Source organism: Hypanus sabinus, chromosome 2, assembly GCF_030144855.1.
Source record: "Hypanus sabinus isolate sHypSab1 chromosome 2, sHypSab1.hap1, whole genome shotgun sequence".
In the NCBI taxonomy this organism is placed as follows: Eukaryota; Metazoa; Chordata; class Chondrichthyes; order Myliobatiformes; family Dasyatidae; genus Hypanus; species Hypanus sabinus.
Genome location: NC_082707.1, coordinates 119,864,317 through 119,886,364, shown reverse-complemented (window position 1 = coordinate 119,886,364; position 22,048 = coordinate 119,864,317). Strand labels below are relative to the sequence as shown.

Below are 22,048 nucleotides of genomic sequence, written 5' to 3'. Positions count from 1 at the left end.
TTTTTCTAAGCTCCATGTACCTATCCAGGAGTCTCTTAAAAAAACCTTATCATATCCGCCTCCACCACCGTCCCCGGTAGCCCATTCCACACACTCACCACTCTCTGCGTTAAAAAAACTTACCCCTGACATCTCCTCTGTACCTACTCCCCAGCATCTTAAACTTGTGCCCTCTTGTGGCAACCATTTCAGCCCTGGGGAAAAAGGCTCTGACTATCCACACGATCAATGCCTCTAAAAAAGTTAACAAATTTCACGCCACGTGCCAGTGATACTAAACTTGATTCTGATTCTGATGTCTTATTATTTTATGGTTTCAGCCACCAACATCCTGGGAGAGTTGAACAAAGGTGTGTACGTTCTGATGAGTGGTCTGGACTTGGAACGGCTGGTGTTGGCTGCAGGCCCTTTAGGGTAAGCAATTACTTCTGTCTGTTCCCATAGATTGTTTAACACATTCTTTAGGGACCTCAATTGAAGCTTTAATTTGAAATATTGTTTGAATACAAGTATGTTCTGTACTGCCATCAGCAATTCAGGTCAAGTTTACGATTCTGGTTCCTGTATTTATCTTTCTTCATGATATAGGATATCGTTTAGCCCATTGAGGTTATGATGCTTATTCCTATCAATCCCACTCCCCAACCAGTTCTATCACACATGTCTGGTAACTCTCCCAAATTCTTTACTCACCTACATTGCAGATAATTTTTAGTTGTCAATTAGCTAACCAACCAGTGTGCCTTTGGGATTTGAAAGGAAACCCGGTATCTGAGGAGACCTATGCTACATACCATTACAAAGAAAGCACAACAGCTCCTCTTTTGTCTTTAGAAGTTTGTGAAAACTTTGACAAACTTCTACAGAGGTGTAGCAGAGAGTATATTGATTGGTTGCGTCACAGCCAGGTATGGAAATGCCACTACTCTTGAACGTAAAAACCTACAAAAGTTACTGGATTCAGCCCATTCCATCCTGGGTAAAGCCCTCCCCGCCATTGTGCACATCTACTGTATGCGGAGCGTTGTCACAGGAAAGCAGCATCCATCATCAAGGACCCCCACTATCCAGGAAATGATCTCTTCTCTCTGCCCCCATCAGGGAGAATCAGGAGCATCAGGACTCACACCACCAGGATCAGGAACAGTTTCTACTCAATTATCAGGCTCTTGAACTAAAGGGGATAACTTCACTGATCTTCACTCGCCCCGTCACGAAACTGTTCCCACAACCTATGGACTCACTTTCTAGGATTCTTCATTTCAACTTCTTGACAATATTGCTTATAGTTTCTTTTTTTCCTTCTTTTTGTTTTTGCACAGTTTGTCTTTTGCATACTGATTGTCCATCCTGTTGGGTGTGGTCTTTCATTGATTCTACTATGTTTCTTGTATTTACGGTGAATGTCCGCAAGAAAGTAAATCTCAGGTTTGTACACTGTGACATAAATGTACTTTGATAATAAATTTAATTTGTATTTTGAGGGGGGAGAAGGTGCAGGCAGCACCTAAAGGTCAGCGTTGATTTGGGTTGCTGGATCTGTGGGGCACTCAGGACTACCTGCAGAGCTGTGTTCCTCTTCTGTTTGCTCTCGGGTTTTGAGAACGTAAAGACAGGGCTGCCATATGATGCTCCATTTCATTAATCCTAGAATGAACCAAGCTTTGTTGACTTCAGGCAACGTGACCACTGTGTTGAAAATAGCCAATGCTTCCCATCTTCTCTACTTTACCCCAGTTTTCTCTGCTAATCTCTACAAGGTACAGATTCTGTCTGGGCTGAAGTTCAAAGGCTGTCTGCACCCCTCCGATCGGCAGTCTTTTGTGCTTGGCTATATAGTGCAAGCCTGGCATAAAGTGTTGCCAGGCAATTTGAATGTAAAAACACATCAGCACAGACTTTTCTTCTCAGTGCATGTGGTGTCACTTGTTGCTCAGTTTGCTCTGATATAGGTAGAGAGCTGTCACCAAGGCTGAAATTCCAGAATGGTATTAAGGAGCTGCTGTCGGATGCCATTTTTCAGATAATGTTATTACACCAAAGCACTTGCTGCTTCTCAAAGGGATGTAAACGATTATTCATAAAATTCTGGAGGAACTTAGCAAGTCAGGCAGGAGGTGAGTGAACAGTTTATGTTTCTGGTTGAGGCGCTTCATCAGGACTATTAAATTGGGTCCCTTGAACAGTCAACTGCTCATTTCCCTTTCGTAGATGCTGCCTGACTTGTTGAGTTCTTCTCGCTCCAGATTTCCAGCATCTGCAGTCTCTCGTGTCTCCTTGCTGCTGCTCCTCTGCTAAGTCTCTTTGAGATAGGCCTAAACTTACAAAGTTTTCCTCCTCTTTGGGAGTCTTGTGAGATCCTCTTCCCTCTTTCACTACTCCCCTCTCTGTGGTCTCTACTGTCCTCTGGTTTTTCAACCATGTGTTCTCACAGATTTTGCTTCCACAGCTATGTATCCTTCCTAGCCACTTGTCTCTGCTGTCATCTTGCATCACATGGCTTCCAGTTCAATTTCCAGGCCCCAGTGAGGAGCCCAAGTAGATGTGTTTCTTTGGCTGATTCTCCCTCCAGTTCTCCTGCCAGATTCTGTGCACCACCCTCACCTCAAAGCGCAGATATTTGTGGGCCCTGTCTCTTCCCCTCCCACGGCTCTGGGACTCTCCACCACCTGCCCTGGATCTCTTTGGCATTTCGTCCTGCGTCAGATCCATGCCTTCAGCTGCCAGTTCTTCTCCTTACGTGAAGGATCAGAATCTCACCTGCCTCAGGGTTGTAGCCCCCACTGCCTAATTCTGAATTCGGCCCTAGATGCCTCCAGACTAAGACTTCTTATGCTACCAGTGGCCTATTGCTACTCTTCTTGCTCAACACTTCCCACCCACTCCTCATCCCTCTTTTACTCCTCTGGGCCCCCTTCTTCCCACCCACTTTCTCAATCCCTCCAATCCTGCCCCTCTCCTGAGGTCATCGCCAATCCCTGTCATATCTTTATTCCTTCAGACCTCCCCTTCTCTGAGGCCGAACATTTTGTCCTTAACAGAGGCCTTGCCTTTGTCCCTTACATAGTAAGGGAATTAAGGGTTATGGAGAAGATGGAGCTGAGTTTATAGACAGATCAGCCATGATCTTATTAAATGGCGGGGCAGGCTCGATGGGCCGGATGGCCTACTCCTGCTCCTATTCCTTATATTCTTATTTATCACATCCAACATCTTCCTTTTATGGTCTCCAACTCAGTTTCCCTCTCCTACACTGCCTGTTTCTAAGAGCCTTGTTGAAGGCTTTCAGCCGGAAACATCGACTGTTCATTTCCCTCTATAGATGATGCCTGATATGCTGGGTTCTTTCAGCATTTTGTGTGTGCTGCTGAATTTACAGCAGCTGCAGTCTTTTTTGCGGCTGTAGCGTATTCTTTGGCACAGTCTCAAAAAGGAACAGGAGTTTTTGCTGCTCCCCAGTTCACTATTTATTCTTCAGTCAACAATTTGGCAGTCACTGCCTTTCGAGAGTACCTGATGGTGTTCTGGGAGAACTCAAGGTCATGGAAAGTTATTTATATGTAAATACATCTTTCTGTTGGAATTGCATTGCAATCGACTTCAGCCTCTTGATGCAGTAGAATGACTAAAATGCTCCCTCAAGAAGTGTTTATTTTCTAACACAAAAATGCAGGGAACACTCAGCACATGGCATTAGAAACAGAGCTGACCTCTCGGGCTAAAGATCCCATCTTGGCAAGGACAGAGCTCAGAGTTGGATCTGACAAAAGGAATACCTCTAACAGGGTGAAGCTGGTTTACCATTGGGATAAGCTGTTGATAAAGCTATCTGGTTAATAGGTTACAGAAAACACAAAGGACTTGTAAAAGCTATGCAGTGCAGGGCTACAGGAAATGTCCAACAGGTCAGTATATAACAGTGGGGAGGGTAAAACTGAATCAGTATTAGAGATGGATGACCTACTGACCAGTTCTGATACCCAGTGCAAGTGTAACTCTACAGTTGTTGACTTTGCTGTTATCTTGAAGGCTTGTCTAGATGGAAGATGAGGTGCTGTCCCTCAAGTATACATTAGGGTTCCTTGCCAGAGGGCAGGAGGCCACAGATGGTTAGTTCATTTGAAATAGGCAGAGATTAAATCCTAGTGAACTTGTGGGCACAATATAGACTGAAATTCAAGTGTATTACTAAGGCACTGCTGTTGCAGGTAAAACATTAAACCAAAGTCCCACCCATTCAGATTCCTAGGCACTCTCACCAAAGTGCAGTCAAGTTCTCATTGCTCTACTAACAGTACAACAATAGTATCATGCCAACAGCAGGAGGGCACTTTTACTTTCTGGCATTTAAAGGCAGTGACTTGGGAGACAGTGAATTCTGATGCAAGCCTGGATTCCACTGATGTGCAGTAATGCACGCTGGTTGTCTAGGGCAATGTAGAATTGGTCAGAGCCAAAGATATAGAGTGTAGAACACAGGGCCATTCCAGATTGACTAGTTATTACTGGCTCAGATGCCACAATCTGAATCAGTGGCTCGAGTAAGAGCATGGAATGTATTTGATCCAACTTTCTGATGATGTATAGCCAAGTGGGAATGCCAGCTATGAGGAGGATGTTAAAAATCTGCGAAGGATTCGTGAAGTAAGTGAGTGGGCAATTACATGACAAATGGAATACTATTTAGGAAATTCAAATTATCCACTTCTGTTAGGAAGAGTACCAAGATAGAATTGTTCTTTTACAGAAGGGAGTGTGGGCAGCAAAGCAATGCAACTGGTAGAGTTGTTGTCTCACAGCTCCAGCGACCCAAGTTCAATTCCAACCTCAGTGCTGTTTTTGAGGAGTTTGCATAGTCTCCTCATGACTGTGCGTTACCTCTGGGGAATTCCGTACATTGGAAAGTTAATTCATGGGCCAAAAGCCCTGTTTTCATGCTGTATGACTTTATAAACTAAGGAACTTGGTAACCAGAGGGTGTGGATATCCTTGTAAAATGAATCATTGAAAACTACAGGAACGGCGGCTAGAAAATCAAGTTAAGAGAGCGGTGTGCACGATTAAATAAATCTTACTACAGTTATACAGGACGTTGGCAAGAACATTCCTGAACATGTCTGAGAGGGAGTGGAGTGGGTGCAGTGAGATTAAACTGCTGAGAAATTTGGAAAATTGAGAGATGTTTTCATTTAAAGGACACAACCCTTAAGGGACTTGATTGGGTTGATTCTAAAAAGACATTAATGTTGACTGGCACTCTAGAACCAGAGAGTTTGAGCAAATCAAAGTGAGGGTCAGCTTTTTAGAATTGATCAATTCCTTCACTTGTGAATGTGAATTCAATTCAATTCAAGTATAATTGTCATTTAGCCATATATAAACAAGGACAAATGAGACAGCGTTACTATGGGGTCAAGATGCAAAGACACTTTACCAACAGTCACACAGTAAATACGTACAAGATCACAATCATGTAATAAGAGTCCTGATGCCCACCTCCCACCCCCCATGATGCCACAGCTTGAAGCATACAAATCAGCAAACCCACAAAGAATATCAGTAAAATTACGACACAGAATATGCATGCATGTATAGTTCTGACCTCTCAGCCCATCGATTTCATCTGTCGACTAGCCCCCAGTCCCCGTTAAATGACACCATGTCTCTGAGGGCCTGTCCTTGCCCTGACGCCTGACTCCTGCTAGGTGAATCCATGGCTTTGAGGCCCAGTCCTCACAGATACAAGAACATTAGTAAAAACACAACCAGATGAAAATATATGCATATAGTCCAGACCCCTCAGTTCATTTTCAATCTTCAGTGGCCATAACTGCTACGTCGCCCCCAGTAGAGCGTGGGGCTTGGACTCCTCGGGTGGCTGGAAAGCTAAGCGAACCTGCAGCTTGGGGCCTGAGTCCGCAGAGTGCCGCTAAAAATCTGCAGTTGCCTTCTGCTGAGCGAAACCATGGGAGGGCAGCTCCGACTCCGTTCTGGAACCGTGCCACACTGCTCCCAGTGAAATGGAATGGCTTCCCCCCCTCACTCTGGGCACTGCAAACAGGTGACACCCTGGCTTCAGGCCTATTCCTCGCCATCCACCCCTGCTCGCAGCCAGTAAATCAGTGAATCAGGCTTGCGGCTTACCAGATTAACAATATCCAAAGGGGTCTTGCGATCACAAAAGCGACCATGGCAGCCACTCGCTATTTGACTGTAAGCCTCCATCAACTTGGGCAGAAACACTTTGTGCAGCTCCTTCATTTATTTCCACCAGCGAGCAACTTGCTGATGCAGTACTTTCAGTTCTTAACGTGCAGCGGGATCTTGCGATCATTAGATGTATATTTAAATATAACAGCAGCACCTTTTGTTGATCTTGTAGAAACCTCTGCAACCAGTCGCACTGCCATCTTGCCAGAATTGTTGATTATCAGAGTTGTGGGCACCTAAACTGTTAAGTATGCTCAATCTGGAGAAAAATATTTTTGAAACTAATAGAGTTAAAAGAATAACTGGGACAGTGTAAGAAGTGGATGATATGGAGGGCTTGAACAAGCAACTTGTGCCTCTTGTATGTTATTTTAAAATTCTGTGGAGGTTCTGAACAGTCTACTTGGTCATACAGATCTGAAACACCCACGGTTAGTGCCCAAGTTTGCAACCTCCAATTACAGAAGCAAGTTGAATATCAACTGCACTGGGGCTTCTAAATGGATTTTGCTAATGTTACGAACCCCGTAACTGGGTGTCTTACCAGCAAAGATAGAAGTGTCCGTTGGAGTCTGGTGATAGTATTTTCAACAGTATTAGTAAAAATACACAAAAATAATAGCAATGCAGATATACAGATAATATATGTAATCAATACTAAACCTAAAAGTGCGGATATAATAATAATAAGAAGAAATAACCTCTATCGTTGTCTAGGGGATAATGAATTGTCAGATGGAAATATAAAGTTCAGTTCAGTTCACGCAGGCTGCTGTAGTTGTTGGTCGCTGTGTTGCAATTGTTGGAGAGAGAGAGAGAGAGAGAGAATGTGCAAACAGTAATAGCTATTATCTTGCCAACCTTCCTTTACAATTTTGACCCGTCGATGCGTTGTTGTTGTGGCCATTCATGTATGACCCCTCCGTCCTTTAGCTAGACTGTTCTTCCGTGGTGGACTTGTCACCCAGGCAAGGGTGGACACACACACAAGCCCCCACCGGAATCGCTACAAAACACTGTGAGTTAAAATTTACCGACCCTTCATTCGGTCTCCGGTCTCCCACCCTGTCTCGTGAGGGTTGCTCACTAGCGTTCCTCCTGGTGCGTCTGAGGGGTGTTACCCCAGACCCCACTTTTATCTCCACTCACGGGGTCTCAGGTGTCAATCATGTTGGGATGATGTAACCCATCAAACCAGCCTACTCTGGTTGCCCCCGAGGGGTTTCAATGAATAGAACAGTACCAAGAACACAATCCTTCTCCAAAAGACTAGCAGTAATCAATGGTTCCGCTCTCTTTTGTTAATATGAGATATTCAACCTTAGCTGTGCCTCTCTCTCATTAACTTTCATGAGCTGTTATCAATAACAACTGCGCTGGCAGCTGTCCTGTGTCTCTCTCACTTCCTTGATAACAGCATCGGAATAGTAGCGATTTGCGATTCTCCAAAAGGGGAGGGGGCATGGGTGACCCTGCACCCTTCTGCCCATCAGAGTTGTTCATCCTTCGTAACACTAATGACTTGCTACATCTTTTCATTTTACCATTGCATTTTGATTAACTTGGTTTTAAAATGTGTTTCAATCATCTTGCAAACCGTCGAAAGGCTAAAAAGATAGTTCAACTTTTTGGCCTGGGATAAATGTTAGTTATGGCTGGCATTAGAGCTCCCCACCTGTTCGCCAGGTCACTCGACAGGATCTCATACACCTGGATCAGGAATTCCCAACCTCTTTTATGCCCTGGACCCCTAACATTAACCGCTGGGTCTGTGGACTTTTGACCTAGTGGAATCCCTAGTTCACTGCCTTGTCTGAAAGGCTACACCTCTATAGCATTCCTACTGTATTTCTTTCATTTAACAATTTAGGCTTATTGCCTTAATTCTCTAGGATGGAAGTTTAACTAGAATCCTTAGGCTCAGTGAGAGTGCTGCTCATACAGCTAAGGTTGATGGATACGAGAAATTTTGTTACAGAATTCTTTGGTTTGGAATACATTATATCATTATTAAATGTAGATTCTAAGATTCTTACAAAAATTTTAGCCATTAGATTACAAAAGGTACTATTGTGGCAACCCATTTCCTAGCGTATCCGAACCGACTCACAATTAGATAGCCTACGGGGGTTTGCGAGCACAGAGCTTTGGAGCCTCCGCGCCATGGGGGGCCGGTTGACAGAGGCTTAAAAGTGAGGCTGAAGTTTTCGAATAAAGTTTTTTCCTTCGACTGCAGTTACCGACTCCGTGTCGTAATTTTAGCGCTGCGTGTAGCACACCGCTACACTATCACAGATTATTTCAGAAGATCAAACTGGTTTTATTAGGAATTGGTATTCCTTTTTTAATGTTAGAAAATTGATTAATATAATTTATACTTCATCACCCACAACCCCAGAATGTGTTATCTCATTAGATGCTGAAAAAGCTTTTGATAGAGTTGAATGGACATACTTATTTAATGCATTGAGAAATTTTAATTTTAGTCCTAATTTTATATCATGGATTAAATTAATATATTATAAACCTGTTGCTTCTGTTCTTACAAATAATTATAGATCCCCTTTTTTTCAATTATCTCGTGGTACGAGACAAGGTTGTCCTTTAAGTCCTTTATTATTTAATATTGCATTAGAACCTTTAGCCATTGCTATTCGTGAATCTCCTAATATTTTTGGTATCACCCGTAATAAGAAGTTATACAAATTATCACTTTATGCTGATGACTTGCTGTTATATATTTCTGATCCTAACAGGTCTATTCCTGCTATTTTATCCTTGTTGGCTCAATTTGGTAGTTTTTCTGGTTATAAATTAAACTTAGATAAGAGTGAATTATTCCCCTTAAACGCGCAAACCTTATTGAATGACAGGATACCATTTAAAATTGTTACTGATAACTTTATCTATTTAGGTATAAAAATCACCAAGAAATATAAAGATTTATTTAGACTGAATTTTTTACCTATGCTTCATCAAATTCAACAATTTACTACAAGATGGTCTCCCTTATTCCTATCATTAGTTGGTCGGATTAATGCTATTAAAATGATGATTTTACCGAAATTTTTATATTTATTTCAAGCCTTACCAATTTTTATTCCTAAATCTTTTTTTGACAACATTGATTCAAAAATTTCCTCATTTGTGTGGCAAAATAAAAACCCCAGGTTAAGTAAAAGGCAATTACAAAAATCTAAAAAAGATGGTGGTTTAGCTTTACCTAACTTTAGATTTTACTATTGGGCGAATAATATTCGTAACCTAACGTATTGGAAACTAGATTTGGACTCACCATTGTGTCCACAGTGGGTAAATTTGGAATGTAGTGAGGTAAAGGGATATTCTATATTCTCCATTCTTGGTTCTTTTCTTCCTGCTGATTTAGTTAAATTCAATAAACAGATATCTAATCCTGTTATCAAACATACACTACGAATTTGGTTTCAATTTCGTAAGTTTTTTACTCTGAAAAACTTTGTTCTTGATAGCCCTATTTTACTTAATTTTTTTTTCAAACCTTCATTGACAGATCAAGCTTTTAGCATATGGAAAAGGAAAGGTATAAAATGTTTTCGTGATCTTTTTTTTGAAGGTACTTTGATGTCCTTTGACCAACTTTCCAACAAATTTAAATTACCTAAATCTAATTTTTTTAGATACTTACAAATTATAAAATTTCTTACATAAAGTTCTACCATCTTTTCCCAATTCAACTTCATCGGATTTCTCAGATTTGATTTTCACCTTTAATCCTTGTCAGAAGGGATTAGTAGCTTTTATTTATAACATGATTATGAAGATACAACCAGAAATATCAGATAGAATTAAACAAGAATGGGAAAAAGAACTTTGATATAATATATCAACAGATAAATGGGAAAAAAATTTACAAATGGTTAATTCCTCTTCTATATGTGCTAAACATGCTTTAATACAATTTAAAATTGTACATAGAGCTCATATGTCTAAAGATAAGCTTGCTCGGTTCTATTCTCATATTAACCCTCAATGTGACAGATGTCATTTAGAAGTGGCTTCATTGACCCACATGTTTTGGTCATGTCCCACTTTACATAACTACTGGAAGGACATATTTGGTGCCATTTCCTCAATTTGGAATATCGATTTACAACCTCATTTTATTACTGCAATTTTTGGTATACCAAATGAGGATGGTAATCAATTTTCCCCTCCAATCAGACGAATGATTGCTTTTGTAACATTAATGGCCAGAAGGTCTATATTACAAAACTGGAAAGAAGTAAATCCTCCTACCACGTCTCAGTGGTTTTCTCAAACTATTTCTTATCTGAGTTTGGAAAAAATTAGAAGCACTATTTTTGACTCATCAATTAAATTTGAAGAAACTTGGGGACCGTTCATTCGACATTTTCATATGAATTAATTTGGCCTTTTTCAGACCTTCTCCGCTTATTCTTGTTCAGGTATGGAGTTCCGGAGTTTTTTTTGACACTATCATATACTTATCAACTGTTATTATTGCCCATGTTAGTTTAGTTTAGTGTTTTTTTTCAATATATATTCTCTTTTATATATTTTCAAATTTTTTTTCCTTTTCTTTTGATGATTATTTTTGTTTTTTTTTCATATATAATTATATAGACTTGATTGATTAATGTACTTTTTTTGTTGATGTTTAATAGGATATTATTATCCTATTACTAATGTAATTTCAAGTCTATTGTATTTATAACCTATTCATTATTATGTTATGTTTTTTCTTATATATATATGAAACTCAATAAAAAGATTGAAAAAGAAAGAAAGAAAGAAAGGAATACATTCCTATCTCTAATGGAGGTGTGAAAAGCCAAGGCTGAAGGCATTTCCCCCCTTGAAAATGAGAAGGATATTGAAGTCAGTGTAGGTTCCATAGTTCGGATTTGCTGTGCTAGTGGGTACTAGAAACATTGCTGGACTGAAGGAACAGAATTCCGTGACATTGAAATCTGGGAAGGAATGAAGTTGTAGAGAGACATCTGGGCTCAGCTTTGTACAGGTTTCCCCTGCTGTTCGAAGGTAGAGCATTCCTATGAAAACTTTTGTAAACTGAAATGTCGTAAAGCGAAGAAGCAATTACCATTAATTTATATGGAAAAAATTTTTGACCATTCCCAGACCCAAAAAATAACCTACCGAATCAAACCAAATAACACATAAAACCTAAAATAACATGAATATATAGTAAAAGCAGGAATGATATGATAAATATACACCCCATATAGAGTAGAAATATTGTACGTATGGTGTAGTTTCACATCAGACTCCAGAAGACAGCAAGCCAAAATCGATTTGGAGAAAAAAAATCGGCACGTACTCGCCTACATTGCACATGCGTATGCACGTACACGCATGTGCAAACAACTGCCCGCACAAGACTTCATGGTCATTGTCGTCTTTCTCGGGGTAAATACACGTATAAAGTGGGCATCTTTTTTTCGTAAAAGTGAAAATCCTCTTTGGTTAGTGAAAATAGGTACTAATGTAGGTCCTTCGTAACAGTGAGCTGTCGTAAAGCGAACGTTCGAAAAACGGAGGACACCTGTAATTTAATTTTAATTTTGGTGTGAATTCCTTGTGGTTCACTTGCAGCATCATGCAGGCAGTTCTGGACAATGCCATTCCTTATTTACATGTTCGAGAGGCTTTTGGCAAGAAAATTGGAGAGTTTCAGGTAAGATTCAGCAAGAATCTTAATGTAATGGAATAACAGATTTCCATAGATCTGACTTTATGCAAATTCCTCCGTAGATTTTTAAAGCTTTTTCAAGCTGTTAATAAAATGTTTCATGGCATTCCTTAATGACATATACGGTACACATACCACAAGTTTAATAATGGATCACCATCTGGTTTGGGTGGGGATGGGGCTACTGTACAGGATTGAAATGTTGTAAACTCAGCTCCATCACAGGCACTGGCCTCCCCAGCATCCAGGCCAACTTCAAGGAGCAGTTCGTCAAATAGGTGGCATCTTTAAAGACCTTCATCACCCAGGACATGCCCCCTTCTCATTGCCACCATCAGGGAGGAGGTACAGGAGCCTAAAGACACACACTCAAATTCAAGTTTATCATTCAGCCATGCATGAATATAGCCAAGGTGAGGGACATACACAGCATATCCAAAATAGTGAGCAAAAAAACATAGTCATGCTAAAAAAAACACATATACACTGTATAGCCCAGGACCCTCTAGCGAAATGTCCCGTAAATTGATGGTACAGTTACCAGCAGAATGCAGGCGCACAAAACCCAGCCTGTTATTCCACCGATTGAACACTGGAGGGCAGCGTCGACAGGAGACGCCTACCCTCAATGGAGCACGGACACCACACTGCACCGCCTTTAATGTCACCTCACCTGGGCTGCAGCGTCAGGCAAGCCCGCGGCTTGAGGCCTAGTCCTCGCTACATCCAATGCTATGCAACTTCCCTTTGCCTGCCACGCCACCAAAGGAAGCGGGTTTGTGGCATCTTACATTTTCAATGTTCATCAATAGCTTGTGATTGCAAGAGAAACATCCAAGACAATCACCTATAGTTACACTCCTGACTTGTGCCAATGCCTTCGAGTAGCAGGCAGCAACACGGTCTGCACACCGACCGACTCCTCTGACACCCTGAGAGGCACCTCTATTCGGGAATAGTTTCTTCTCCTCTGCCATTGTCGTGGTTTCTCGTGCCCCAGAAATGACCAAGAGACGCAGAAGATTCTTCAAGAAGGGTTAAACTTTAATTAGCAAATGGAAGCTGAGAAAGTCATTGAGCTAGTCGCTGATTGCCCACCGATCCTTTGGACACAGCACTTTTTATAGCAATCTCCTGGTCCAGTTGCATTAGCATATGTAATCGATCTATACCACACGTACATCTTTTGCCCCTATTGTTTTTACCCATTGATTTAATCATGTTCTAATCTACATCTCTTTAGCTACCTCTCATTAACACACTGCTGTCTTCTACATTCTTAAGATTTCACTCTCCTACTAAATTGGGTACATACATATCAAATAGCAAGTTTCAAAACTGACTTCATAGTTTGGTTACACAGCAAAATTTATACTTTTATACTCCAATACCATCAAATTTCTGAATGAACATTGAATACACACGCGCGCGCGCACACACACACACTCTTACAAATTTTTACTATTATGTATTGCAATGTACTGCTGCCTCATAACAAATTTCATAACATATGTTCATAATATTAAATCTGATTCTGATCATGGATAGTGTTAAGGTGATTAATTGAAATGTAAGAATTATAGCAAGTGCATGTAGAGTGATATGATCTGGGTTACTGTAGAAACTAACATTTCTGACTTGTGGAGGAATTGGCTTATGGACAGTTCTCAGGAACAGAACTCTACATTTTCCAGGGACTGTCTGTAAAATTCCTTTCTCTGTTTTATTCACTAGGATGTGTGTTGTACTAGGAAGACTCCTTTTGACCTTGATTGCCTTGTGCATAGAGAGCATTTTGAAAATCAGATTGAGCCACTTGTTAGTTTGAGTGGTGGTTAAGTGCTCTGAATCAGTGCGCTTGATGTTGCAGTATCCAAGTGTGTCTTCAGAAAATCTGTTCTGCAAGCGATGAACTCGACGTTTGGGCTATTTAAGTGCCGGGCCTGCTGGATTGAATATCGGCTCGAAATGTTGACTGCTCCTTTCAATGGATGCTGCCCAACCTGCTGAGTTCATCCAGCTAGTTTGTATGTGTTATTTGACCACAGCATCTGCAGTGTACTTTGTGTTTACTTTTGGATTGAATAGATGATGTTGGGACCAGAGCGAGGGTCAGGGCAGTTGTGCTCGCTGCTTTGTGACATTTGCTGTGCTCTGCGCTGCACTGAGGTTGAGGCTGTGGTCCACTCTGGCTGTTCCAGGCTTGGTGTCTGAGGACTCACTTTTGTTCCAAATGCTATTTGCTTATTTTATTGTTTGTATGATTTGTTTTTTCTCTCTCACTGCACATTAGGTGTTTGTCTATATGGGTTCTTTGGGCTTCTTTGTTTTTTAGCTGCATGTAAGGAGACGAATCTCAAGTTTGTATAATGTATACATTGATAATAAATGTACTTTGAATCTTAGAATAAACAATGGCTTTGGTAGGAATGTTGGCAATGCAATAAGCTCTTAGTTCCCACTGCAACAGAGCTGTTAGCATTGGGGGTGGGGTGTACATTCTACCGTGGGGGGGGAACATGATGATAGGAATGGAGAGTAAATTGCTCAAACTCAGGCTACATCCACACTATGCCCAATAAATCCATAACCAAAGCTTTTTCTCTTTGTTTTTACCCTCCGTCCACACTAAAATGGTGTTTTCGTCCCCCGAAACTGGAGTTTTTCAGAAATGTTTTCCAGGGTGGGTATTTTTGAAAACGCTGCTTGGGCAGATCAGTGTGGACGGAGTAACTGGAGACTTTTGAAAACACTATCAGACAACAGCGCACTATTTCATTGTTTTCTTGAACGTAACCTAACAATTCAAGAACAGATGACAACGAGACTGAAGCCAGAAGAGTTAGAAATGTACTCACCAAATCATTTTAACCCATAACTTACTGAATAAATAAGTATACTTACTTTGCCCTGTTCTCTGTATGAGAACTTTGCACCTGCTCATATGAAGGTGGTTTACCTATTTATGCAAGTACTTCTCTGACAATAGATGTGTAACATCCTAATGTAACATTGTATGGAAATACAAGATAACACTGATGCAGACATGTTTTATACATTTAACTTAATAAATAAAGTTATCAAGTTATCTATCTATCCATTGATTGCTTGCTTGCTTTATTAATGCAACAGAGTTAGTCAGATTTTCAATGTTCGTCATCAGCCGGGTCAATCTGTCCGTGAACTCCTTGTCGGTTGCCTCCATACGCTCCAGTATTTGTTTTTTTTTAGTTTTAAGTTCTCCTGTGTGAGAGCCAACAGCTGTCCATCGTTTTGTTTTTCTAGTCTGTAACTACACAAACAGGCACTTTTGGCGAGATTCAACATCAAACATGCAGCTTGTTTTCAGTGGATGTGTCCTGTGCATGCGCAGAAGGAGAGATTCGCCGAAATATCCGTTTCAGTGTGGATAGAGATATTTTCAAAAACACGTAGTGTGAACGCCTGTCGTTTTTACGTGATACCAGCATTTTCAAAATTATCCAGTCTAGTGTGGATGTAGCCTCAGTTCGGACTGTGTAAACCTCTGCATTTCCTTCCTTTGTCAAATCTCTTTTAAGGAAGCTCTTGTTCGGCTCAAGTAACATTTCTTTTACAAACCTTGGTGTTAATTTCATTGTGATAATGTTCTTGTGAAATACCTAGGGATGTTCTGCTAAAGAAGTGCTAAGTGAACTATCTCAGGCGGCTAATGCAGGAGTGTGTTAAATGAGCCATCAATTTAAAAGGGACAGTTCCAGATTTCCAGATTACCTTTAACACGGTAAACCTAGCATTTGGTTACTGACTGCTGTTTGATAGGTATAAATTTTTGGTGAGTCTGTCCATTTTGGTTGTTCCTATCCAGAAGTATTTTTCCTTGCATTGCTGAGGTAGTTATTGCAAGCTCACTACCTCAGTTTCTGTTAGTTCTTCCCACAGTTGAGTTGCAGTGAATTTCACTGAAATGAGTTATTCATTTTAATTATTTCTAATAATAATGTGTGTGTGTCACTGTTTCCTTTCCTGCAGCTTTTACAAGGCAAGATGGCTGACATGTACACGCGTCTAAGTGCTTGCAGGCAGTATGTGTACAACGTGGCAAGAGCCTGTGACCTGGGCCACATGAGTGCAAAGGTGAGGCTACAGACGGCTCTGCAGTCTGTTTCTATCAACTGATAGAAAAGCAACCTCATTTTCAATAAACACCCGCTAACTTTGCTGCTAAGTTAACAAATTTCATGTCACATGCTGGTGATAATAAACCTGATTCTGATTCTAAATTAATCTCTCTAAACAATTTGCACAAATTCTTGATATTAGTTGTTATCTCTTGGATCATTTCAGACAAGTCATTTGATGATTTCTTCAACTAACTGCTTCTGCTGGAAATGAGTTGGAATAATATTAATCTGATGTCCAGTAAAATTCAGTTCTAATTCACTTTAAATTTACTGTCTGAGCCACTGGAAAAGGGAAAGGGGGACATTCTCAGTATGTTAATCTTCTTGAGCAATGCACAAAAAGCTGGAGGAACTTGGTGGGTTAGGCAGCAGCTGTGAAGGAAGATGAACAGTGGATATTCCCCTCTGTAGAAGCTACCAGACCTCCCGAGTTCCTCCAGATTCTTGTACATTGCTCCAGATTGCCAGCATTATACTTCCTTTTGTCTCCATTTTATTCATCTCTATTTTAAATTCAAGTATATTGTTGAGGAATTACTGAGCATGTTTTGAATCTAACAATACCATATCAGATGGGGGGTTGGGTATTGCCGATCTGTTGTCCAAAATTTATTGACACTTGTCTTAACCCAAAGAAACACCACTGACTTTGTTTTCTCTTACTCGGTGAGGATCTGATGGAATATTACCTCCACCAACTCCTTACTGAGCCTCTAATGGTTTTAGAACATAGAATAGTACAGCACGTTACAGGCCCTTCAGCCCACAATGTTGTGCTGACCCTCAAACTCTGCCTCACATATAACCCCCCCCCCCACCTTAAATTCCTCCATATACCTGTCTAGTAGTCTCTTAAACTTCACTAGTGTGTTTGCCCCCACCACTGACTCAGGCAGTGCATTCCTTGCACCAACCACTCTCTGAGTGAAAAACCTTCCTGTAATATCCCCCTTGAACTTCCCTCCCCTTAACTTAAAGCCATGTCCTCTTGTACTGAGCAGTGGTGCCCTGGGGAAGAGGTGCTGGCTGTCCACTCTGTCTATTTCTCTTAATATCTTGTACGCCTCTATTATGTCTCCTCTCATCCTCCTTCTCTCCAAAGAGTAAAGCCCTAGCTCCCTTAATCTCTGATCATAATCCATACTCTCTAAACCAGGCAGCATCCTATTAAATCTTCTCTGTACCCTTTCCAATGCTTCCACATCCTTCCTATAGTGAGGCGACCAGAACTGTACACAGTACTCCAAGTGTGGCCTAATTAGAGTTTTATAGAGCTGCATCATTACATCGTGTCTCTTAAACTCTATCCCTCGACTTATGAAAGCTAACATCCCATAAGCTTTCTTAACTACCCTATCTACCTGTGAGGCAACTTTCAGGGATCTGTGGACATGTACCCCCAGATCCCTCTGCTCCTCCATACTACCAAGTATCCTGCCAACTATCTAATTTTAAATTACAAACTAGTCAGATTACAATATGAAAATATAGAAAGTGGTTTTGGTACTGGAAGCACATGGTAAAATAAGCCAAAATCAGCATAGTTTCCTTATGGGGGGATGGGGAGTGGGAAATCTAATCTGACAAACCTGCTGGAATTTGTTGAGGTAGTAATAAGCAGGACAGGCAAAGGAAACTTTGAGGATGTTGTTTATTTGGATTTTCAGTAAGCCTTTGACTTAGGTTGTTAAACACGGTGGGAGCCCAGCATTTGATGGCTCTAGGCTTGTACTCATTGTCATTTTGAAGAATGAAGCGAGGATCTCATAAAATTCTACTAAGTATTGAAAGCCCTGGATAGAATGGCGGTTTTCAGTAGTGGGAGAGTCTAGAAACAGAGGACAAAGAGTGAAAAGGCCTGCCTTTAGAACTGAGGTAAGAAGGAATTTCTTTAGCCAGAGAGTGGTGAATCCCTGGAATTCAATACCACAGACCACTGTGGAGGCCAAGTAATTGGATATATTTAAAGCAGAGACTGATAGGTTCTTGATTAGTAAGCTTGCCAGATAACGGGAAGAAGGCAGAAAAATGGAGTGGAAAGAGAAAAATAAATCAGCCATAATCAAGAGGTGGAGCAGACTCCAAGAATGTCTTAATTCTTCTCCGGTATCTTATATTGTACTGCCCATAATTTAAAGCTGTTTTGCCAGGCTTATTCAGGCCTTCACCATAGTGTGACAATGAAATATTGCGTAGGAGCAGGTGGAGGTAGTTTTGACTAAGGAATATCTGAAACTGAAGAATTCCCGAGTGTTTAAAGAAACCTGAGGAAGGAGTTCCTACATAGCATTTTGAAACTTGTTTCAGAGCTACAGAGCAAAACACGAGATAGCATTTTTTTCTGCTATTTTTGCCCTCAACTGGACAACCAATGTCAAAGTTTACAAGTCAGGAGGTGTAATAGCCCATTACGTCTTAAGTAATCCAACACTTGTGTCACTGCTCTTCTACCTTTGATTTTCCTTTAATGGATGAAGTGATCTCTCTTTTTGCCAGTCTGTGTCAAAGCTTTTCATGCGGACCAGCCCTCAGGGGAAAGAAGTTAGGAGAAAGTTTTTTACTAGGCACTCTTAACAAAATTGAAGGCAACTTGGAAAGGCTTTCAGAAAGCAGAGGAAATAGTATTAAATCATCCTGTTCGTTGTTTTAAAAGCCTTGCATTCATAGTGCAAGAGGGCAGTGGGAAATCAGATGGAAAGAGAGTTGCAGGTGTGTGAAATAGCACTTCTAAACTTTTGCTTCTTTCACCTAAAATAATAGTGCTTCTTTTTCATCTTGCAAGTAAAATCTGTGTGACTCTATTCCATGTTTATCTCTGCCTCTTACCTCTGTTCCTTCCTTTGTATGGTTTCCGGACAATGTAGTAAAGATGTAATACAGGTTAAATGCCCCTAATCCGAAAACTTTCAAAATCCAACATTTTTTTGAGCACTGACATGATGTCACAAATGGACAAAATTCCACAAGGTGCTAGGAAGTTTCCCAGGTGATGTACAGGTGGCTGCACACCACAGCCACTTCTGAGAAGTGACCTCACATGTAGTGAACAGCAATTAATGAAAAATAGAAAAACACTGCATAAAGTGAAAAAATAATTGTGTATTGAAAGGTGGATTTGTCAGCGTCTGAGTGAACATATGTCACTGAACGGTATGTTAATCATGAAACAAGCAAAGATCTATCACGATAAACTGAAAATTGGACGTAACTGTGAATAATCAGCAGGCTGCTTGCAGAAGTTTAAGAAAAAGACACTGCATTAAATTTTTAAATATTTGTGGTGATAAATCATCTGCTGATCACGAAGCAGCAGAGAAATTCATTGAGTTTGCCAAGATTGTTGCTGATAAAAATCCAACAACAGAAGTCTACAATCTGATTGTTTTATACCTTATAGAAAACATTAAAAAAGTAAAATACCAATACAGTGTACCAATGCATTGTAGGTGGAGGTTGAAAGCCTGCTGTTTGTTGTTGTTTAACAGCTGACTCAGGTATTCTCTCCTGATGCTATTATGCTGGTTTTGTTAACCTGAACACATTATAGTTTCATTATATTAATGGTATGGAATCATTTTTACCATTAAGTACATGTGTGATGGGTAAGTGTAAGGCAAAAACTGCTTGCCAGTAGCACATAAGTTCAGAGTTGGAAATGATGGTGATCCTAAGTTACTTCATTATATATTCCAAAATCCGGCATTTGGGATGAGAAGTATTCAACCTGTTCTATGTAGGGTGCAATTAATTATGATTGGTAGTTAAGTTTAACCACTCAGCATCTCTCTGTCCTGTTTGTTTGAAAGACGGGAAACGTTTTTATGCATCAGTTACCCTTCTGATTACTTCGACCTCATGTTATCTTTGTCAGTGCTTATCAATCAGAAAGCATCACTGAAATGAGTTCTCTGGCTGCTGCCACATAGCTGTTGTAGGAGCTTGCTATAGCTAATGGGCTGACAATTTTCCAACATGACAGTCATGTTCAAAACTACACCATAGATTGTAAAGTGCTCTATGATGCCTCAAGTTCCTGAAATTCCTCATTGTCAATTCAACTGTCATTCCTCAACTTAAGAAAGGGATGTTTTCTTGGAAAGCATTTCAGGATGTATAGTTGAAGTCAGAAGTTTACATACACTTTAGTCACTCAGTTTTTCACAATTCCTGACATTTAATCCTAGAAGACATTCCCTGTCTTAGGTCAGTTAGGATCACTACTTTATTTTAAGAATGTGAAATGTCAGAATAATAGTAGATAGAATGATTTATTTCAGCTTTTATTTCTTTCATCACACTCCCAGTGGGTTAGAAGTTTACATACAATTTGTTAGTATTTGGTAGCATTGCCTTTAAATTGTTTAACTTGGGTCAAACATTTTGGTTAGCCTTCCACAAGCTTCTCACAATAATTTGCTGGAATTCTGTTCCATTCCTCCAGACAGAACTGGTGTAACTGAGTCAGGTTTGTAGGCCTCCTTGCTTGCACACACTTTTTCAGTTCTGCCCACAAATTTTCTATCAGATTGAGGTCAGGGCTTTGTGATGGCCACTCCCAATACCTTGACTTTGTTGTCCTTAAGCAATTTTGCCACAACTTTGGAGGTATGCTTGGAGTCATTGTCCATTTGGAAGACACATTTGCGACCGAGCTTTAACTTCCTGGCTGATGTCTTGAGATGTTGCTTCAATATATCCACATAATTTTCCTTCCTCATGATGCCATCTGTTTTGTGAAGTGCACCAGTCCCTCCTGCAGCAAAGCACCCCCACAACATGATGCTCCCCCCCCCCCATGCTTCACAGTTGGGATGGTGTTCTTCAGTTTGCAAGCCTCACCCTTCTTCCTCCAAACATAACGATGGTCATTACGGCCAAACAGTTCAACTTTTTTGTTTCATCAGACCAGAGGACGTTTCTCCAAAAGGTAATCTTTGTCTCCATGTGCACTTGCAAACTGTAGTCCAGCTTTTTTATGGTGGTTTTGGAGCAGTGGCTTCTTCCTTGCTGAGCAGCCTTTCAGGTTATGTCGATATAGGACTCATTTTACTGTGGAAGTAGGTACTTGTCTACCTGACCCACTGGAATTGTGATACTGTCAATTAAAAGTGAAATAATCTGTCTGTAAACAGTTGTTGGAAAAATTACTTGTTTTATGCACAAAGTAGTTGTCCTCAACGTCTTGCCAAAACTATAGTTTACTAATATGAAATCTGTGGAGTGGTTGAACAATGAGTTTTAATGACTTCAACTGTATATTGTGTACGTTTCTCTGACATTACATGTACACTTGAAACCTTGAAATCTAATCTAAGATTTATGTACACAATCCATGGCGGATATATTACAGATTTAATACGTCTATCATGGATATTTTAATACAGTAATTTTTAAGGACGCAGAATGGTATTCCATTTATTATAGTGAGAAACAGATTTGTAAATTGAAGACGTATACCCCAAAGAGTCAGTGGCATTATCATACAAATTCATAAATTAAACTTATGTAATAGAGTAATTAATACAAGTGGGTTTTTTTTGTTGCATTGTTTAGACTTGGGAAGACATTAAAAGTTTGGTTGGGACAATTGCAAGGTGTTGACTAAGACTGTGGACAGTTAAAATCCTGGATTTTAAACACTGGGAACACAGGATCTCATTTATATCTGCTTTCTTTTACAGGATTGTGCAGGTGTAATTCTTTATGCTGCAGAGTCAGCAACCCAAGTGGCCTTGGATGGAATCCAGTGTTTGGGTATGTGTTCTCTAAACAATAACTCTCTGGGGAAGAAAGCAAAGCCTAAACGATTAGGAAGCCAACATAAATGGAAAGATGGGAAACAATAATTGGAAACCAGAAAGCATTTGGCATGCGGTCCTCCAGAAATCAGGAACTGAGTAAAGGAGCTAGAATGTTAATTTCCCATTAAATACTACTCATTCTTCTAAGCTGCAAATCAAGT

The 22,048-nt window shown here is 40.3% G+C and overlaps 1 protein-coding gene across 1 annotated transcript in view; it reads left to right on the top strand.

Moving 5' to 3' along the window:
* The window catches only part of ivd (isovaleryl-CoA dehydrogenase), a 99,711-nt gene that overhangs the window by 75,759 nt on the left and 1,904 nt on the right, over positions 1-22,048 (top strand). Inside the window, exons 8-11 of the mRNA XM_059953548.1 lie at positions 321-414; positions 11,827-11,908; positions 15,935-16,039; positions 21,768-21,840. Coding sequence (XP_059809531.1) covers positions 321-414; positions 11,827-11,908; positions 15,935-16,039; positions 21,768-21,840 — 354 coding nt within the window. The remainder of the gene's footprint in view (positions 1-320; positions 415-11,826; positions 11,909-15,934; positions 16,040-21,767; positions 21,841-22,048) is intronic.